At 35.3% G+C, this 20,735-nt stretch overlaps 1 protein-coding gene across 2 annotated transcripts; it reads right to left on the bottom strand.

Moving 5' to 3' along the window:
- Window positions 1-1,519: 1,519 nt before the first annotated feature.
- Window positions 1,520-7,523, bottom strand: LOC121369967 (serine-enriched protein-like). Of its 2 annotated transcripts, XM_041495060.1 has the most exons (4): window positions 6,341-7,523; window positions 5,216-5,412; window positions 4,535-4,692; window positions 1,520-4,224 (listed from the first exon to the last, which is right to left on the bottom strand). In XM_041495060.1, the coding sequence occupies exons 1-4, from the start codon at window positions 6,481-6,483 to the stop codon at window positions 4,204-4,206; spliced, it is 519 nt and encodes a 172-aa protein (XP_041350994.1). In that variant the 5' UTR covers window positions 6,484-7,523; the 3' UTR covers window positions 1,520-4,203. The 2 variants fall into 2 exon arrangements, with proteins under 2 accessions (XP_041350994.1, XP_041350987.1); XM_041495053.1 differs by having other exon boundaries at window positions 1,520-4,692.
- Window positions 7,524-20,735: the final 13,212 nt, after the last annotated feature.

The raw sequence follows: 20,735 nt of genomic DNA, 5'->3' as shown, positions 1-20,735 counted from the left end.
GACTAGCGAAATTTTGGTTTGGTTTTTCATTTATTTCTAAATTACAATCACTACAGACAACTACACACACACACACACACACACACATATATATATATATATATATATATATATAATGGACACACGTTGGGTTACACCGAGAGGCCTTAAGGGAAACAGGTGAATAGTATTAGTGTACATTTCTCTTCGTCATCTTCGTCCTCATCATTATGGGTATCGTCGTCGTCTACTTCGTCCAAATATCCGTTGACCCATTAAAGGAGGGGACACTCAAGGCATTTGACCTGGTATGCGTATTCAACGATATATAATGCACATTATTGCTTAATATCAACAAGTATAATCGTATAGTTAATTAATAAAACGGTTAAATGTGACGGCTATTATATATAACGGGCGCAGCCATTTTGTACCATCCCAGTGAATACGCCCTCTGACGAGCTGGTGGTTACGTAATACCTAATGTGTCACGTCAGGAATTAGTCTTCGAAATGAAGAAACAAAACATACCTGATTTTTGCGGATGCATCGCAATATTCTGTAATAATAGTCATCCCAGTAAGCCAGCAACAATTATATATTATATTTAATACAAAATAAACCACCGTTGTCAAAGTGTTGAAATAACTGTATTATTGTTTGTACATAAATTAACCGACGTACTGAAATAATAATCGCAGTGTTTTCTTAGTTAATTGGTCGTTTCTTTCCGTGATCTGTACCTGTGGTTCCTGATTGGCATGTGTATATTTAGACGGTATCCAGACACTGTGTCTAGACATACTAAAAAGACGTGCCTTTCATTAAGAGCATAGGGTATTGTGTGTTAACCGCACGGACACCCCTCTAATCGTAATCGATCAGCCATCTTGCTTTATTATTGTAAGTAATTCTGTAAAACCCTTGATTAAGTAGGCTTTCCCATGTAAAATCACAAAACTGACCAATTAAGTAGTCCCAAAGAAAAGACAATTATCACTTGGGTATCGTGAGTGGTCGTTTTTGCACGAACGTAGCATACCAATAGGCTTAATAATATGCATTTTTTTCTTTGGATTTTTTAAAAGAGAAAAATACTATAACTCCATTTCGTTCTATTGATGCAAATTGAAATATATTTAGTAAAATAGTTTATTATACTATCAAGTCATTTATCTTGTTTTAGAAGTCAGGTTGATGAAAGCGAGGCGCCTTGTTGTAAATTAGAGCATTTGTTTACACTGCATAGAGCAGAAGGACGGAGCTGACGTCATTTCGCTCCAAGCTATACCACCGGACGTCACAAAAAACGAAATTCACCATCCACCATAAGATGTACACCTTCATTTTCCAGATCGGACGATGGCTCTTCATTTCCCTCCTCGCACGTTTTAAATCGCAGATGTTGCTGCAAGTCGCTTCCTTCTTTAAAGATCAGTCCACACGTATCACAAGACTGCATCCTCTTGACTTTTTCAGATAGGGTTCTTCCTCATCATCTTCTTCGTCGTCACTTTCATAGGCGGGTATGCCTGGTAGTTTTCTCTTGAATGCGTTCCTTTGCATGATTTGCATGTAGAGCTCTTTCTTCGACGGTGGTTGCAACTCTATTGAATTAGTTGGTAAATTCTGTAAAACCCTTGACTAAGTAGGCTTTCCCATCTAAAATCACAAAACTGACCAATTACGTAGTCCCAAAGAAAAGAAAATTATCAATAAAATTAGCTCTACTGGGTCTACCAGTAGTTCTAACAGCATTGCGTTGACTCCCATGTCCAGGTGACATTTCATCTATAAATGACAATTTAAATATCGACCAATTACACTTCGCCTTTCATAGCCTTATTCGGGAGCATACAAATTCCAAAAATATTGGGCTAGACTATTTATGCAACGGGCGAACTTGTTGGTCTATTTCAAGATTGAAAAAACAGCGGGTAAAGTGCAATAATAAACTCTGGATTGTATACTAGTATAAATAGATTTCATGGCTATACCATCACGGGGTTGTGTTTTTTTCGTCTTGAAACTAATTTTATATAAAGTTTTATATTGCAATTAGTTTGCGGATTACTTCGTAATGCACCGGAATCATTTCGTATACCCTCGGCATAATCCCGAATGTTTTCAAATTCTTTTCAAATCACTGGCATGATTTTGTAAGCAAGGTTTTGATTGGTCGAATGAAAGGTCAACTGGACATAAGCTCCATGTAATAGTGAAGCTAATTATAATTAGATTGCCATACAATAGGGTTGAAACAGATTTGAAAAATTGTAATAGTTCAGGTTCAGTTGTAATTCCATGGGAATATAATCAAGAAAGTTGGCAACATATAGCATTTTAAACTTTATTACAATAGCAGTCTGAAAGGTTTTGGTGCTATTCTTCCCCAAATATTTTAAGGTCATATTTCAGGTCAATGACATAGCACCAAAAATGCTGTATTGTGCGTATATGTTCATATATTTACACTGTTTTAGCGTATTTTGAGGAATTGTGGTTGGGACTGGTGTATATATTGTCTTTTAAATAATAAGACTTTAACCATAGTATTACAAATTACAAAGGTGACAGTTAATTTTATTCAGTTTGAAGGTGAGGTTAAAGTCTGTTCAGAAATACTCTATATTTTGCATGTTTGGTTATATCCACACATCTAGGTTTGATAGTTAATGCTCATAAGAGCAACATATCCAAATATTAGTAATTTCATTACAGAAATAGCCTGTCGCATTATGTTTGTGATGACTAGAATCCTGAATTCAAACAGTGTAACTTTGATTTTAGGAATGTCACATTAGAGCACTACTTATATGAATTAAATTGTACATATCTAAACACGATAACTGTCTTTTAAGCAGATACAAGACATACACTGTATTAACATTTTAAAAGTTTGATAATAATAAAATTTCACCTCATCCCTACTACCATTTTTTCCACAAACACCATAACTTAAATGCAGGCAACCGTGCTAACAGGGTGTATACTACCAAATCAAATCCCATTGACGACAATAGTAACATGTGGCTAAAACTCCTACATGAAGCGTATCAATCGACATAAACACCACATATATAAATCCTACCAACCCTCACACTTAAAGTTAATTTTAAAAATGGGGGTCAATTTGATCATTTCAGAGATAACAGGTAGCATCTATGACTACCCAAGTTGCGCACAAATTTCACAGGTATCCCTCACATGTTTCAAGCACAAGGCTAATTGATACAGTGGTACTAGATGATATAAAATTGCATACATTTTTTGCCCAGATGAAACTATTTTTTTTACACCGACACTCACATTTATCACCAATCACAGGACTTGTGTTGTTAACTTCGTTGTCAAAAGTTAAGTGCACCTCGAACTTTAACCCAGCCGGAAGTTATTTGGTTTAATACTACCTATAGAAACTTTAAGGACAGCGCATCTATGTTCACTCAGTTCAATGTTTTAAACTCTTGAAGTCCAATATAATCTCCCCCCCCCCCCCCCACCCCTGAAGTAATATCACTGTGTGCAGGTAATAATACTAATTCGTTTCCTCTCTCAATATATGTATGGTCCTTAACCATATGTCCGACATCATATAACTAATGAATGAAAAGTCCAGAAAATTGAAATTGTCAATGATAAACTGCAGCTTTATTCACTCTATCTAAGAAACGTTGTTCTACACTTTACAAGTGCCAACAGACAAATTGGTATTAAAACATTAAAAAGAACTGGATCAAAGTTAATTTATTTTAATTCACACAAACTACCTTGGTTCTGTTTAAAACATTTCATCTATTGAAGCAGAAAATAAAACAAAATAATTAATCACACGAAAATAATAAAAATTAAAAATCCAAATGTTTATTCTTAATATATCAATTTAGTGCCAAACACTATTTAATGTATCCGAAACCGTACATTAATACAAAGAAATGTCACGTGTTTTTCGAACACCGATACAGTTTCGATCACGTCACAGCGATTCGTAACAAAAGCGGATTTGCAGGAAACTTGGCTCGTTGTTTTGTCTTGCCTGTCCATCACTTTGATTTGGGAGTCGAAACCGGATATGACGTGTGAATGACGGGTGCATGACCTCTGTGGTAGTGTCAGTCCGTCACTTTGATTTGGGTGTCGAAGCCGGATATGACGTATGAGTGACGGGTGCGTGACCTATGTGGTAGTCACGTGATTGAGTCTCGGTAGAGAGATGACTTGCTCTCAGCCAGCGGTTTTAGAAATCTGAAGAAAGAAAAAAACACAGATTGAATTTTTGAATATTCACCCACTTTTTGACAGTCTGTCGTCATTTAATACAGATAGCGTTATGATCAGTAAGTGCCGTGATCATAGCTCAACATTTGTTTCTTTAAGCTAAATATGCCGCCATGTTATTCAAAGTATGCTACATTCAGTTAAATGGTATTTAATTTAAAACAAAGGTCTTTGTCATAAAAACATCCACTTGGAAAACATATTTAAAAAGTTTAAAAGATTTTGTTTTTAAACTCAACGTTTCGTCTTGAAGAGTAAATATTATTAAAATGCATACCTCCATAATCAATTTCTGGGCCGCTTTCTTTGTACCATATCTGGAAGCTGACGTCATCAAGTTGTCTTTCTGACCTTGACCCTTCATCCGTCGAACAAAATCCCAGCATGCCATGGACAGATCTTTCAACTCGTACTCGGAGGCTGCACACAGTAGACCTGAAATTGTAGAAACAATCAATTAATTACACTTATCTTACTACAGTGTTAATTATGTGAAGAAAAATAATCTTATGTAACTAAATGTCTTCATTTATGACACAACAGCTGATAGAAATGTTGTTTTTCTTTGATTAAGGACTATAACCAGTAACTAGTTCTGGTAAACATGTTGTCAACTCAACACGTCTGTAGAAACCTGCAAAACTACTTCACGACTATCACATATTTTGTTCAATATAATAATAATAATAATAATAATAATAAATCTTTAAAACAGCCAAAAATCATCTCGCACATAGTTACTCGACTTTTATGTTGCTAAGAAATTTCGTTCACAAACATGAAAGAATACTACTTGTCCCCCACCCCACCACACTCCCTCTACGGGCGTTGTTGACATTTTCGTCAATCATCGGTGACAACAAAAAATAATTTTGTGATATTCTCCTTATTTGTATATCAATTACTGTTGTAATTAAAAATCTGAAGAAAATTATATCAGTGTAATTTATCCACTTACCCACAACAGCTTTAGCGTCCACCTTCACTTTCCCACAATGTAGAAACGTCACCAAGCTGCGGAAGACGTCGATGTCGTAGTCAGGTACTGGAATGGTTAGATGAGTTCCCAAGGTCTGGCGTCTGGACTTTGACTTCTTCTTCGATGCCTCGTCTGTCATTTTCCTCTGGTGAAACAGTATCAACTGGTACAGAACTCTAGAAAAATAAAAACAGTATCATTACAAACACTGCTTAAAGATATGCATATTGTGAAGCTTGTTAAAACAGAGGAAGGAAACTTCAAAACACAAAAATTAAAGAATCTCAGAGGCCTTACTATTCACACACATAAAACTTTGTTGTTGTTTCTGTGTTGTTTTTGTTTGTTTTGGTGCGGTGGGGGGGGGGGGGTATGCTTTTTTTTCTTTTTTTTTACAACAGCAATAAAGAACATTGATTAATTAATCATCGGCTATTGAATGTCACATATTTGGAAATTCTGACACATAGTCATCATCAGAAACCCGCTACATTTTTCCCTTAGCAGCAAGGGATCTTTTCTATGCACAATCCCACAGACAGGAAAGCACATACCACGTCCTTTGACCAGTTATTCACACATAATTACACCAATTTAATATTAACAAATTCATGTCGATGCTTTTGGTTATGCGCAAAAAACCCACATTTCTACAGCTTCCATAAAAAGAGTTGTTATTCTAAGCATTTAACATTTTAATAAGTAACGTTACATTTATATTACTCCCCTGCGTGTGCTGTAACCTCACCGTGGTGCAGGGGTGTAACATTCTCTTTGAGAATGGCCAATACAGCACAAAATTGAAGTTTTGAGTAAAATTCAGTATCCGTAAAATTCTGATATTTGTGTTTTTGCGCAGTTCTTTACACTGTTTTTGTTTTAAGTCTTGAATTTTTATATTGATGTTGATCATCACTTTATTTATTTGCATTACCATAGTTTGACACCCAATGGCCGATGTATTTTTCGTGCTGGGGTGTCGTTAAACATTCATTCGTTCATATTACTAACGCCATTTTCGAATGTATGTATTATGGATTATGCATAAACGATTACTCCTGTTTCTCTGTAATTATTATTTTAAAATGTCATCGATATAATTACCTGCTTCGTGTGGCTAAGATGGCTTTAACTCCGTAAACTGGGACTCGTTCTTTTCCGACGAGGAACATGACGTCACACAATTCCGACATGGTGATGATGTACTTGAGACTGTCACACAGACCGCTCGTGTTGCTAAACAGCATTATCTCCCCTGGAACGCTGGGTGAACGGCATGTGGAGCTCACTTGGTCGTCACCGACAGAAGATCTAGAATCATCAGAGTCGTATCCAGAAGTGGAATCTGAAGAAGAAGAATTATTATATCTCACGATTTATACATACATCATTTTTTAGATATTCTTTTTCTCACATACTGTACGTAGCAGGCAAAACAAGCAATACAAATTATTTAAAGAGAATTTTTTTCTCCTTTTTTCTGAATGACACCACTAGAGTTCATTTATTAATTAATCATTAATCATGACATTTTTAAACTTTCAGTATGTAAAGCCAAAAGGACAGATAAAATATAGTAATGAAGGCTTTTTGTTTGAACAAACTGACTGGGAAAAATATTATGCTTTACCATTTCGATGTGTGAAAGATTCTAGCCTTCGATGGTTTCAGTATAGATTACTGCAAAACATATTAGCTACTAATACTTTTCTATACAAGATTAACTACACTGATTCTGATATATGTAACTTCTGTAATAATTTTCCTGAAACAATACATTTATTTTTCGATTGCGATAAGGTACACACTTTATGGGAAGCAGTAACAGATTGGATATTTACTCGAACAGAAACTATAATTCATTTCAATAAAATTATTATAATGTTTGGTTTGATAAATAATAATAAAAGTGATTTTATAAACTGGTTAATAATTAATATAAAATATTATATATACAGTATGAAAATACAAAAGAAGTGTTTAAGTATTAACGCTGTGCATGTCATAATGCAACATAAATTTGAAATTGAAAGATATATTCTTTTAAAAACTTGTAAATACGATGTATTTAATAATGAATGGGCAACGTGGCAAACACTATTTTATTGAGACTTAAAGATAATCTCGACATGGAAACAGCTTGTTTGAAAACAAAATTCAGACTACATTTTACAAATATAATACTTTTAATTTCATTTCTTCCGTATATATTTTCTGGTAGATGTGGGTACATCTGTGAATATATGTACATGTATAATATATATGTTTATTACCCTCCTGGTGAAGATATAGCGGTGTCGTACAAATTTCGTACGCACCACCAGGTGCGTATTACAAACTGTATTTTGATTTGTCAACAGGGAACAGAGTCAATTTCGATTGGTTGGACAGCGACCTTATTAGCATAACGGGACTATTTTTTTTCATTCATAATTAATGTCAAGGTCAGTAACATCCACAACTTTTACTACAAATGTCATTCATTAAAAGTTGATGTAAACTGGACCGCGCGAGAAATATTTTTAAATAAAAAATAAAAATAAAAGAATGAATAGAACAATAATTAAACATATTCATTTTATTTATTAAGTGGATTTTTTGTCTACAAATTGTTATTGTCAGTTGTGATTTGTGAATTCATCATTATTAAGGTCTACGACAGTCACTTTTTGGACCCTTGTTTTGGCTTCGTACACAATAAATGAAACATATCCAACGTTAATTTTTTCATATGATATATTTGACAAAAGGTAGTATTTTATTTTTTAAAACTTAAACTTAATATTTTTTGTAGAATTAAGAAAAAGTAAAATATACCGACCTGTAAACAGCGTTGTTTGCTTGTAGAAATTTAACAGGGGTCAAGGTTAGTAGACCAGTTTTTATTTTAATGTGGCGATGCATTGCAATAATATAGCTAATTTTGAATTTGAATGACGTCAGAATTCGAATGACGTCACTTTGCACCTCCTTACAATAACCACAAACTGGGTACATGACGTTTCCGTTTTAAGAATGCTGGAAAAAATCCAAAGCAAAATTCCTATTGATTTTTTTTTTTTTTTCGAACATTACTGAAGCACCTGAATGTGTTTGAAGAAAATTCTGTGATTGAAAAATTGTACCTTTTACGAAATATGGATTTCAAGTGAAATTACGGTTAAGATATGCTATATTTATTGTGTATAAAGAAAGCCAAAACAAGGGCGCGAAAAGTGACTGTCGTCGACCTTAAAATTATAACTTTAGTTTTCCCATGAACTCAGCTGCTTTTGCAAAAACACTTGTTATTCTCTTATTGGTAGGATTTTTGGTCAACAAATTGTTATTGTCAGTTGTGATTTGTGAATTCATCATTATTAGCATAACCAGTAGGGTAACGGGAACATTTGTTTCTTGGGGGCGTTTTGTTAAAATATGGAATTATGCATTAGTTTTACCCATTTTTCACCCAATATGAAAATAAACATATATTGATGCATGTACCTTACAGCTTTCTTTAAATTAAAAAATGAAACCCGATGGAAATTTATGGGGAAGTACGTCTACACCACGCCCCTGAAAACGTCACTGAGAAGTAGCGGAAGTACAACGAACTATTTCTCAATGCGGCGGTACGTAGTCGTGCACCGGCTAGTTATGCAAATCAACATCCGGTCTTGAAATAGGCTACAAAATTGATTGATTGATTGATTGATTTTTCATAATTTGCGTGATTTAAAGGAGGGTAATAAATAAAATACCACACTCGTTTTCGCTAGATATCATTTTTACGAAACTCGTGAACTTCCCAAACGTATCTGACCTCACTTTCGTTCGATCAGATACGTTTGGGAAGTTCACGAGTTTCGTAAAAATTATATCTAGCGAAAACTCGTATAGTATTCTATATGTATGCATTTATGTATGTGAGTATCTCTGTGAATATACTGTCATATATGCGCAATTATGCACGAAGTAACTCTGTTCCTTCTTTCGTTTCTTATTTCTTTTTTCTTTTCTTTTTATTCTTTTCTTTTTTCTCTATCTTTCTTTTCAATTTAGGTCAGTGCCCTAGAGGAGTTTAAAGAATATTTCTTCATACTAGATATGTCTATGTAATTACCTGTATATGTTACTACTAATATATATATGCTATGTATTGTAGTAGTGATTTAGGGCCCCAACCCTAACACTACGTATTCTTCTGGGACAATAATAAAAAAAAATAATAATAAAAAATAAAAATAAAAAAAAATTAATCATAAAGTATTGGATGTCAAACATACACTATTTTTTTCACATTGTCTTTGAGTAAACATGCTATATTTGTTCATTAGTGGCAAGGCATCTGTTATATGCATTTTACCACATCGAGAACAGCACATATCACGGCCATTGATACACCATTCGTGGGGGCATTGGTTAGAACGGGAAAGAACATAATCAGATAATGAAGTCAGAGAACAGCACATATCACGACCTTTGATACACCATTCGTGGGGGCATTGGTTAGAACGGGGAAAAACATAATCAGATAATGAGCTCATAGATGTGTTTCGATCCTACTCCGCAATCACCTCAGGTGAACGCTCTATCGACAATACAGCAATATCAACACATTTCGTTGATTGTAAGTACTCACCATTAAACTCTTCATTTTCGATTCCACCATTGTCCAAAACATCGATGTCTACAAGACATGTCCTTGAGGTATAGCTTTCCATGGTAAAATAGTTTATAATATGTCAACTGTTAACGAACTGCTATGCGTGTATCTATATGCTGAATGACTTTCTCATGGACTGTAATAAGAGTTTTATACGTTAATGACGTGTCAAAAATTAATTGGCGTTTATTAGGAGGGATGAGTGGCAATCAGACGACATTGAGCAAAGTGACGCGCTATCGTCATGGCAACTGGCATGCTCAAGATTGGCACGAGTCTGGCACGAGGAAGCGTGGCTTATGAGATTAAAACAAATAGTAATTAGGGATTAATATTAGGATTATAAGATTAATGTTAACAAAACGATTATTCTGGTTAGAGATCAGCATGTTAACGAGTTCTTAATTCTTTACTGACATTGAGTGTTTCAGCCCAAAGAGGAACAGGAAATACTGATGGGTCATTCTACAGAAAGCATCTCTTTTCAAAATACAAATTCAAGATAAAATAATTAAAAGATATAAAGTTTTTTTGTTAACTTTTGTAAACTAGTTGAACAAAGAAACATAAAATCATATCTGGCCACGCAGAACTGTAATCGGCCTGCACGTGCAGACACATCTTACTTTATGAACAAGCTCATTATTTCATTGGTGTTACCGGACAAGTTGGATAATTCAGCAGTGTTATCCAATTGGTTTTAAGTTATCAAAGGCACATGGATGTGTTATTTGCGTGTCCCTAATAATAAATATGGAATAACTTTAGCATTAAAAACTATTCAATGGTGTAAGTTTGCATTTCCACACAGGTATGTGTATTAAATTATATACTGTGGCAGTTTTAATTATTTAAAAATATGGAGTCCTTCAAAATAAATTTATTCAAAGTCATAAAGGTACAAGGTATACCAGCCACCGTATGTGTTGCGCTATTGCGCTACAGAGACTCGTGATAAGCCTTACTTGTTTGTTTCAACGAATTTAGCCTTTTCTATGTGAATTTAAGGTCCTATGTCAAAGTTGAAACTACAGTATTTTGTTATTTTCACATTTATCTGTAATAAATAACCACAAATTAATTGATCTCACGCATAATGTTTTCGTAATTAACCCAAGAATAATAAAACAAAATTAATCTTGCACTGGACAAGAGGGGTTTCCCGAATAATTCGAAGCTAAATATAAGATGGTCTTTGTTTCTTTGTTAGTTGTCTTCAAAGAATTATGGGAAAACGTAATGTGTTGAATGTGTACACATAAACAGCGACGTCAGTAGTCAGTGTGTGTGATACACACTCGAGATTCACCCTAAAATACGTCTTTATTCTTCTAGTAAATGGAATTATTTGGTTGTAAGTTTCATATACATATAGGTATACATTTTATGTTTCAAAGCAAATATTAATAAATATTTTGGCGGCAACCGCCATTATTGCAACTTTGACATAGTACCTTCTAGTGATTATATAGTATTCTATCACAATTTCTGGAGAAGAATTTCAGTTCAGTTTTGTAGACTGTAACGGTAGTTCGTAGAATACCACTGAGCTTTAAGCTAGTGACAATGAAATTATTTCACGAGGGACATAGGCTACTCTTTCCGATAAGCAGCAAGGGGACTTTTATATGCACTTACCCACAGACAGGACAACACATACCACGGCCTTTGATGAACCAGTTGTGGAGTACTAGTTGGAACGGAACATAGCTTCAGTCGTCATTTCTCTGGATCCATGGTTCTTTTATGTGAGTCGGGTCGGTGTGTATAATGCCACTTAAAGTTTGTATATGCGTAGTTGTAAAAGTATCTAATGTATAGGATGTAAATAACAGAAGACATTGCTTGCATTAAAGTGATTCGTTTTATTTCAGTTGGTCTGCTGATCACAATACTAACCACCTGTAACGGTTCTTTACCCGATTCACTAAAAACTGTATCAGTAAGTGGAGAAGAACCTCGAAAACAAGACAGGCACGTTCTAGAAACTCTGCCATCATCATCCCAGTGCTCGTGTGCTGCCAGCTGCAAGATGAATCATCGCTGTGAGTCAGTCGGTTTTGATCGTCAAACTCTCGAATGTCCTCTGCTTGGAGCAACACCTGTACAACCTGTACACGAAGGAAGAAAATCAAATTGTTTCAGACATATCAATGTGGGATGACTTGATTCCAGGGTCGTGTGCGAAAGGATTCTGCTAAGATGGAACAACCTGTTGGGTCGTCAGACGAAACCGTCCAGTTTGCCATCTTCAGGCCTAGTTGTCCTACGCTTCAAACACCAGCCAATGGTACTCTGGAATATTTACAGTCTGATTCGGGGAAGTATGCTCAGTTCAAATGCAATCCTGACTATATGTCGTGTTGTGAGAATCATCCTATTAAGTGCCAGAACAATGGTCTGTGGGAACAGAGCCACTATACGTGTTCCAGATATGCTTGGAACAGCACAGCATCGTCCTTTACGGTCTCCATTCCTTGTCCTCTAAAAGTTGGTTCCACTGTAGAAGTGGTTGGAAAGCCTTTCAAGGTAGATCGACCAAATATCTATTTCACCATATAGGGCGGGACGTGGTCCTGTGGAAAAGTGCTCGCCTGATGCGCGGTCTGTCTAGGATCCTGTAGTCCACACTGCTCCACCACCCCACCCCGAACCCCTTCTATTACACTTTGTTGGGTGACAAAAGAAACACTTGATACGAACACTATACTGGGTTCCTTTACATCAAATCAATTACCATTGTCAATAATGTTAACATTTTCTAATCAAACTAACATATTTTCTGTAAACATTGCTCCTCATTTCCCCTCAAGTGAGACAGCCTACCCAAGTTGTGAGCCAGGAGTTTGTTAACTGCCATGGAACCTGTCTCGGTTATAATTAGTATACATTGTAGATAGATATTAATACATCCATACAAACAATTTCTCGCTCCATCCAGTGCACCACGACTGATACATCAAAGACCGTGGTATGTGCTATCCTGTCTATGGGATGGTGCATATAAAAGATCCCTTGCTGCTAATCGAAAAGAATAGCCCATGAAGTGAAGACAGCGGGTTTCCTCCCTCAATATCTGTGTGGTCCTTAACCATATGTCCGACGTCATAACCGTAAATAAAATGCTTTGAGTGTGTCGTTAAACCACTTCCTTCCTTCCATACAAACAAATACAGACAGACAAACAGAGGCAGGCAAACGGACAGACAGAAATATTGACATACAAACATACACCCATACATACATAGAGGATATACTATATTCGTGACCGTTTGGTATCATTTATCTTACAACTCGTTGCTTTAAAAAAACAAAGAAAAAAAACACTATCTAACGAGCTAAATAATAACAGCCAATCTAAGCTGCCTATGTATTTTGTTTCGTTCCATGTTTTATATACTTTGTAATACACCGAGAAGTACATACCTAATTACAAAAATAGATGACACGTGCATCTGTTGTTTATTGCCAGATAGAAGCTGATCTTTTCATGGTTCAGGTGTCCTGTTCGGCACGATACTCATCATTAAATCATGATGCCCTAAGTACAGTTACTTCCTTATTTCGCGCCCGCCATTTAGACGATTACAGGTTCATATAGATTGGATGCGAAAAATCGAAATACATTAGTTTGAATGAGAGCGTCTACACTGGATGCGTGCGTCTGTAAAACGCTGCGGCCAGCCGAAATGAAATACTCCTATATGATGTATATGCCCCCACACCCCCCAAAAAAAACCCACAAAAAAAACAACCCCAAAAAACACACACACAAAAACAGCAACAACAAAAAAACAAAAACAACAACAAAACAAAAAACAAACAAAACATCAACAAACAAACAAAAAAACAAAAAAACCCAAACAAACAAACAAACAAACAAAACAAAACAAAACAAAACAAAACAAAAACACATACACAAAAACACATACACAAAAACAAACAAAAACGAAACAAAACGCAAGCCGCTGACGCATCAGATGCAACAGCTGGACCGCACATACGCGCCGCAAGCGGTCTATATGAGACTGGATCGAAATACATTAGTTTGAATGAGACAGTCTACACTGGATGCGTGCGTCTACAAAACAAATGCGGCCAGCCGCAACAAAATAATCGTATATGAGGAATATTCCCAAAACGCAAGTCGCAGACGCATTAGACGCATCGCTCCAGCCAGTGTACATCAAAGGCCGTGGTATGTGCTATCCTCTCTATGGGGTAGTGCATATAAAAGATCCCTTGCTGCTAATCGAAAAGAGTAGCCCATGAAGTGGCGATAGCGGGTTTCCTCCCTCAATATCTGTGTGATCCTTAACCATATGTCCGACGCCATATAACCGTAAATAAAATGTGTTGAGTGCGTCGTTAAATAAAACATTGCCTTCATTAGACGCAATTACTCGGAACGCACGCATGCGCCGCATCCAGTCTATATGCGCCTTAACGCTGTATGGCGTCAACGCCGAAGTGTGTGCGTTCGTCTTTCACCTGGTTTAATGTTAATTAAGAATTGAACGTGAATTTTTTTTTAGTTTCATGCTAGTATGAAACGCAAAACCGCTTTACACACTGTATGAATGGCGTAGCGCGTTAGCGCGAAGCCATTCATACTAAAGTGTGTAAAGCGGTTTTGCGTTTCATACTAGCGTGAAACTCAAAACTATTCACGTTCAATTCTTATAATTCCAAACACATAACCATGTCATTAATGTAAACCTCTTTAAAATAAAAAGTGAACTCTATTTTCCAACTATTTACTATTTTATTAACATGAAATTCATACTCAACATTAGCGGAATGCCTATGGTAGTTTCGGCTTTTTCCGTCAATAGCCGAATGAGAGAATGACAATGTTACAATCATTAATACAATTCATATTAATTTTTTGCATTAAATATCAATACCAAGTAGAAACATTTTGAATTCACTAGAAACATATAACGTAAGTAATTTTAATAACTTTTAACCTGTAATAAAAATGTCTGAAGCGACCTATTTTGTATGGTATAATTTATATGTGAAGCGGTTGGTGTATGAATATTTAACTACGAACTGTGGATGGGCGCCATTTTTTTATTACTGTCCAGATTTACCAATTACGACGTTGAAATTACAGTTATAAAATATTTGAGTGCGTGAAAATACCATATGTTGATAGATTTGACATGGAGAAAGTGGTTTCAATGTTTCCGGAAATGGATGAAAGAGGTGTGTCGCGAGTTTCTGTGTTTACTGGCCTTGTAATTGTGGAAGTGGCAACACAGGATGGTTTTGGCATGTGTGACTTCAAGTGGTGCGACACAAGTATTCGTGACATTTGACAGTGCCATGCTGATGTTTCGTTTTTGGAAAGTGGAACATTCTCTGTTGTAGCTTCGAATTGAAGCTTCGTTCCTGTGTCCCGACATGTACATGATATGCCTAGTTTCAAAACCCGAGTCGTTTAAAGATTGGATCGCAGTGGCTATGTGTTGTGTACCGTGTACGTCATACTACAATGCCGTTGAATGCGCGTTACTGCTAATGGTTGGCATGAACTGACTAAATTTTGTTTTTGAAATCGCTTTTGTAAAAGACCAAATTCCATTGGAATTATTATTATACACTTTTTTTGGATCGACAAAATAGATTTTTAGCTGTGGGATTTTGAATTCACTATAAACATGTAACGTAAGTAATTTCAATAACTTTTAACCTTTAATAAAAAATGTCTGAAGCGACCTATTTTGTATGGTATAATTTATATGTGAAGATTTTTAGATGTTTACAAGTTTGACGGCAGACGATTACTGTTTGATGTCTAAAAATAGAATCTCAAGGAAATTCCTCGGGGATTCCTTTGTTGACATAATTCATAAAGTAGTTCCGGCTATATAGCCAAAAATAGTGCTAAACTGAGATTCATGGTGCTATGAATGCCAGTTTTTATCACCACGTGATACGAATTTAACCAATCCAAGGGTTTATAATAAAGGGATTTTTAGAGATTGGAATTATACCTAAATGATGTCTAACACGCGGCTATTTACTGTAGCGAGTTGTTTACAGCCGTGTCCACATTTGTCAGAGACTAACGGAGTCTGGTCAAAGACAACGGGTCCCTGCGAAACTTGTTATCTGCCGATTTCTTTTACTATCTCATTTCATTTCATTTCAACTTATTTCCGTGCTTATATACAATTAAAGTTCAAGTACGCTGTCCTGGGCACACACCTCAGCTATCTGTCCAGGACAGGGGTTAGTTGTTAGTTGGTTAGTGAGAGAGAAGAGGGTGTAGTGGCCTTAAGAACCTACCCATTGAGGTCTTAAGAACTCGCTCTGCGTTGGAGTCGATACCGGGCTGCGAACCCTGTACCTATCAGCCTGTAGTTCGGTCGCTTAAACACTGTGCCACCGATTTCAACCCAGCACTGAAATTCAGCGGCCCGGTTGTTCTAACGTGAATTGGTTTAACCAGTGATTAACATAAATTCTAATTCAAAACAGCTGTAAGAACGAATCTGATTGGATCTCTACTAAAAATTTCAGGTGGTAAAATCACCGACATACCGGTCGCAAATTTTCTGGCAGAAATACGTCATAGGTTAAGCAAAGAACAGGGTTGTTTTGTAATGACGTCATAAAGACAATTTCTGTAGCGTTCATATTACGTACAGAAGTCGTTAAGTACTGAGACGTTTTTATGTCAGAAATGAACAAATTATTCTTTATTAGTCGTAATCTAATCACAAGAGCTGATTAAATATGTCAAATTACGCATCTGTGTTCGAACCGCTAACTGCCCGGCTACCCATCGTCTGTTAATGGGCTGTCTAATGACGTCACCAGCTGATGACGTTTATATGCTTATTCTTACTAAACATGTAACAATTTCCTATTTAAAATCGACCAGCAAACAGTTTAATTAGAATAGGGATAACCCTACTATGTTTTACGATTTGCGGACGTATATCGGTGGTTTTACTGTCGCAAATTTAGTGTTATAGGCGACGCGTTAGCGGAGCCAGTAAAACGGTAAATTTGTGACTGTAAAACGTCCGCAAATCGGAAAACACAGCGGGGTTATCCCTTAATTTTCAGAACCAAAGACTGAGTCAGTACATCTAATAATTGAAGACATAAAGATGAAGCTTGATTTAGAACTACTAACTAGAAACCCATAAATAATCAAATCTAAAGTATTTCTGCAAAAATAATTAAAAGGAAAATATTAGACTAACCCACGGTTTAACTTAATTTAACTATGCTTTGAACAATTGGGTCCAATTGATTGGTTGTTTGGTTTGATAACTGGTCGGTCAATCGGTTGATTAATTCGCTTGTTTCCTATTTACTGTTTTAGATCATTTTAAAGATATCTGATTTCCTGTTCCATTGTGATGATCTACATGCCCAAAAACAAACGGTCCACTGAAATTAACATTACAAAGAAAGAAAGAAATGTTTTATTTAACCACGCACTCAACACATTTTATTTACGGTTATATGGCGTCAGACATATGCTTAAGGACCACACAGATTTTGAGAGGAAACCCGCTGTTGCCACTACATGGGCTACTCTTCCGATTAGGAGCAAGATATCTTTTATATGCGCTTCCCACATGCAGGATAGCACAAACCATGGCCTTTATTGAACCAGTTATGGATCACTGGTCGGTGCAAGTGGTTTACACCTACCCATTGAGCCTTGCGGTGCACTCACTCAGGGTTTGGAGTCGGTATCTGGATTAAAAATCCCATGCCTCGACTGGGATCCGAACCCAGTACCTACCAGCCTGTAGACCGATGGCCTGCCACGACGCCACCGAGGCCGGTTTAACATTACAAATACCCATTGTTAACGACATACATACATAAATTAGTTAACTGTCATTAAATTAAATTAAATTAAATACCGATTGTTAACGACAACCATACATAAATTAGTTAACTGTCGTTACATTAACACTACAAATACACACATAAATTAGTTAACTGTCATTAAATTAACACTACAAATACATACATAAATTAGTTAACTGTCGTTAAATTAACACTACAAATACACACATAAATTAGTTAACTCATTAAATTAACACTACAAATACATACATAAATTAGTTAACTGATTAAATTAACACTACAAATACATACATAAATTAGTTAACTGTCGTTAAATTAACACTACAAATACACACATAAATTAGTTAACTCATTAAATTAACACTACAAATACATACATAAATTAGTTAACTCAATAAATTAACACTACAAATACATACATAAATTAGTCAACTCATTAAATTAACACTACAAATACATACATAAATTAGTTAACTCATTAAATTAACACTACAAATACATACATAAATTAGTTAACTCAATAAATTAACACTACAAATACATACATAAATTAGTTAACTGTCATTAAATTAACATTACAAATACATACATAAATTAGTTAACTCATTAAATTAACACTACAAATACATACATAAATTAGTTAACTGTCATTAAATTAACACTACAAATACATACATAAATTAGTTAACTGTCGTTAAATTAACACTACAAATACACACATAAATTAGTTAACTCATTAAATTAACACTACAAATACACACATAAATTAGTTAACTCATTAAATTAACACTACAAATACACACATAAATTAGTTAACACAACAAATACACACATAAATTAGTTACCTGTCATTAAATTAACACTTCAAATACACACATAAATTAGTTACCTGTCATTAAATTAACACTACAAATACTCACATAAATTAGTTAACTCATTAAATTAACACTACAAATACACACATAAATTAGTTACCTGTCATTAAATTAACACTACAAATACACACATAAATTAGTTAACTCATTAAATTAACACTACAAATACACACATAAATTAGTTACCTGTCATTAAATTAACACTACAAATACACACACAAATTAGTTAACTGTCATTAAATTAACACTACAAATACACACATAAATTAGTTAACTCTTTAAATTAACACTACAAATACACACATAAATTAGTTAACTCATTAAATTAACACAACAAATACACACATAAATTAGTTACCTGTCATTAAATTAACACTACAAATACACACATAAATTAGTTACCTGTCATTAAATTAACACTACAAATACTCACATAAATTAGTTAACTCATTAAATTAACACTACAAATACACACATAAATTAGTTACCTGTCATTAAATTAACACTACAAATACACACATAAATTAGTTAACTCATTAAATTAACACTACAAATACACACATAAATTAGTTACCTGTCATTAAATTAACACTACAAATACACACATAAATTAGTTACCTGTCATTAAATTAACACTACAAATACACACATAAATTAGTTACCTGTCATTAAATTAACACTACAAATACACACATAAATTAGTTAACTCATTAAATTAACACTACAAATACACACATAAATTAGTTAACTGTCATTAAATTAACACTACAAATACACACATAAATTAGTTAACTGTCATTAAATTAACACTACAAATACACACATAAATTAGTTACCTGTCATTAAATTATTGGAGGGGCGGGACATAGCCCAGTGGTAAAGCGCTCGCTTGATACATGGTCGGTTTGGGATCGATCCCTGTCGGTGGGCCAATAGGGCTATTTCTCGTTCCAGCCAGTGCACCACAACTGGTTATATCAAAGGCCGTGGTATGTGCTATCCTGTCTGTGGGATGTTGCATATAAAATATCCCTTGCTACTAATGGAAAAAAATGTAGCGGGTTTCATCTCTATGACTGTGTCAAAATGACCATATGTTTGACATCCAATAACCGATGATTAATAAATCAATGTGCTCTAGTGGTGTCGTTAATTTTTTGTAATTTTTTTAATATTTGATATCGATTAGCTGCCATACGTTGCAAACGGCCCGCTTGATACAGAAATTTGAAGACTCATTTGAAGACTAGGGGGAGTTCAGAATCATGCTCATCTGATAAACATTTTAATTTCGGGTTTTCCAGATGGCATTTCCACCTTTCTGAGCACATTAACAATTAGACAATATTACAAGAATTATTGCACTAGAAAGACATTTTGGGGGCCAGATCGCTTCATGGATTGGCGTTGTTTTTGAGACTCGTGTCAAAACAAACAAACAAATCTACAAAACAACTCGTCCTATAAAGTCCTATCAATTTAACATCACTAACAAATAACGATGTAGTAAGAGGTGTGTCACGTTAAAAATCTACTATTTCGTTGTATACACATAAGTTTACACTGGAATTCACTATTTGGTTCGTCATACATAGATCCTTCTATACATTATAATGTGATGATAATATATAGCGTGAAAACGGGACTTTACGACCAGTTCGTTCTGTGCAGTAGTTTGTTCTAAGCGTTTTCGTTCTAAGTGTACTTTACTGTGTGTATGTGTATATATACTCTGTCAAAAACGAAACGCATAGGTGATAGGGAAAGAAGAAAAGTGATTGATTTTACAAAATATCGGGGGGGGGGGGGGGGGGTTGTACAATGTTACTGAATGACCATGTTTGTTAATGTTCCTGGAATGGGACAGCATACCCAAATGCACCCTAAAACAAATTTAACGCACGTTGTGCGACAATTGCAGGCAATCGGCGTGAAATGGTCAGATTCTGGCGAATGCACGTGAAACTCGAGGAAAAGATTGGGGTAGTGATGGGCATTTAAAGCTGCAATGCTCGCAATGATGCCTGATTTCCATTTCGACGTAGATGAGTTACAAGATGCCAAGACTAAGCTTGCCGAATCGAAACATTGCAATAGGCCGCCTCCGGTTAGGTGAATCGCAGTCAGCAGT

The sequence above is a fragment of the Gigantopelta aegis genome, chromosome 1 (assembly GCF_016097555.1).
Source record: "Gigantopelta aegis isolate Gae_Host chromosome 1, Gae_host_genome, whole genome shotgun sequence".
NCBI classification, from domain to species: Eukaryota; Metazoa; Mollusca; class Gastropoda; order Neomphalida; family Peltospiridae; genus Gigantopelta; species Gigantopelta aegis.
This window is presented reverse-complemented; position numbering and strand designations above follow the sequence as displayed.

Excerpts from the sequence above, each read along its gene's own strand:
- LOC121369967 (XM_041495053.1), bottom strand. The coding sequence starts at position 6,483 with ATGCTGTTTAGCAACACGAGCGGTCTGTGTGACAGTCTCAAGTACATC. Across the intron at positions 5,413-6,340 it reads ATCTTAGCCACACGAAGCAG|AGTTCTGTACCAGTTGATAC; the intron begins GTAATTATATCG and ends TTATTTTTCTAG. Across the intron at positions 4,693-5,215 it reads GGACGCTAAAGCTGTTGTGG|GTCTACTGTGTGCAGCCTCC; the intron begins GTAAGTGGATAA and ends CTACAATTTCAG.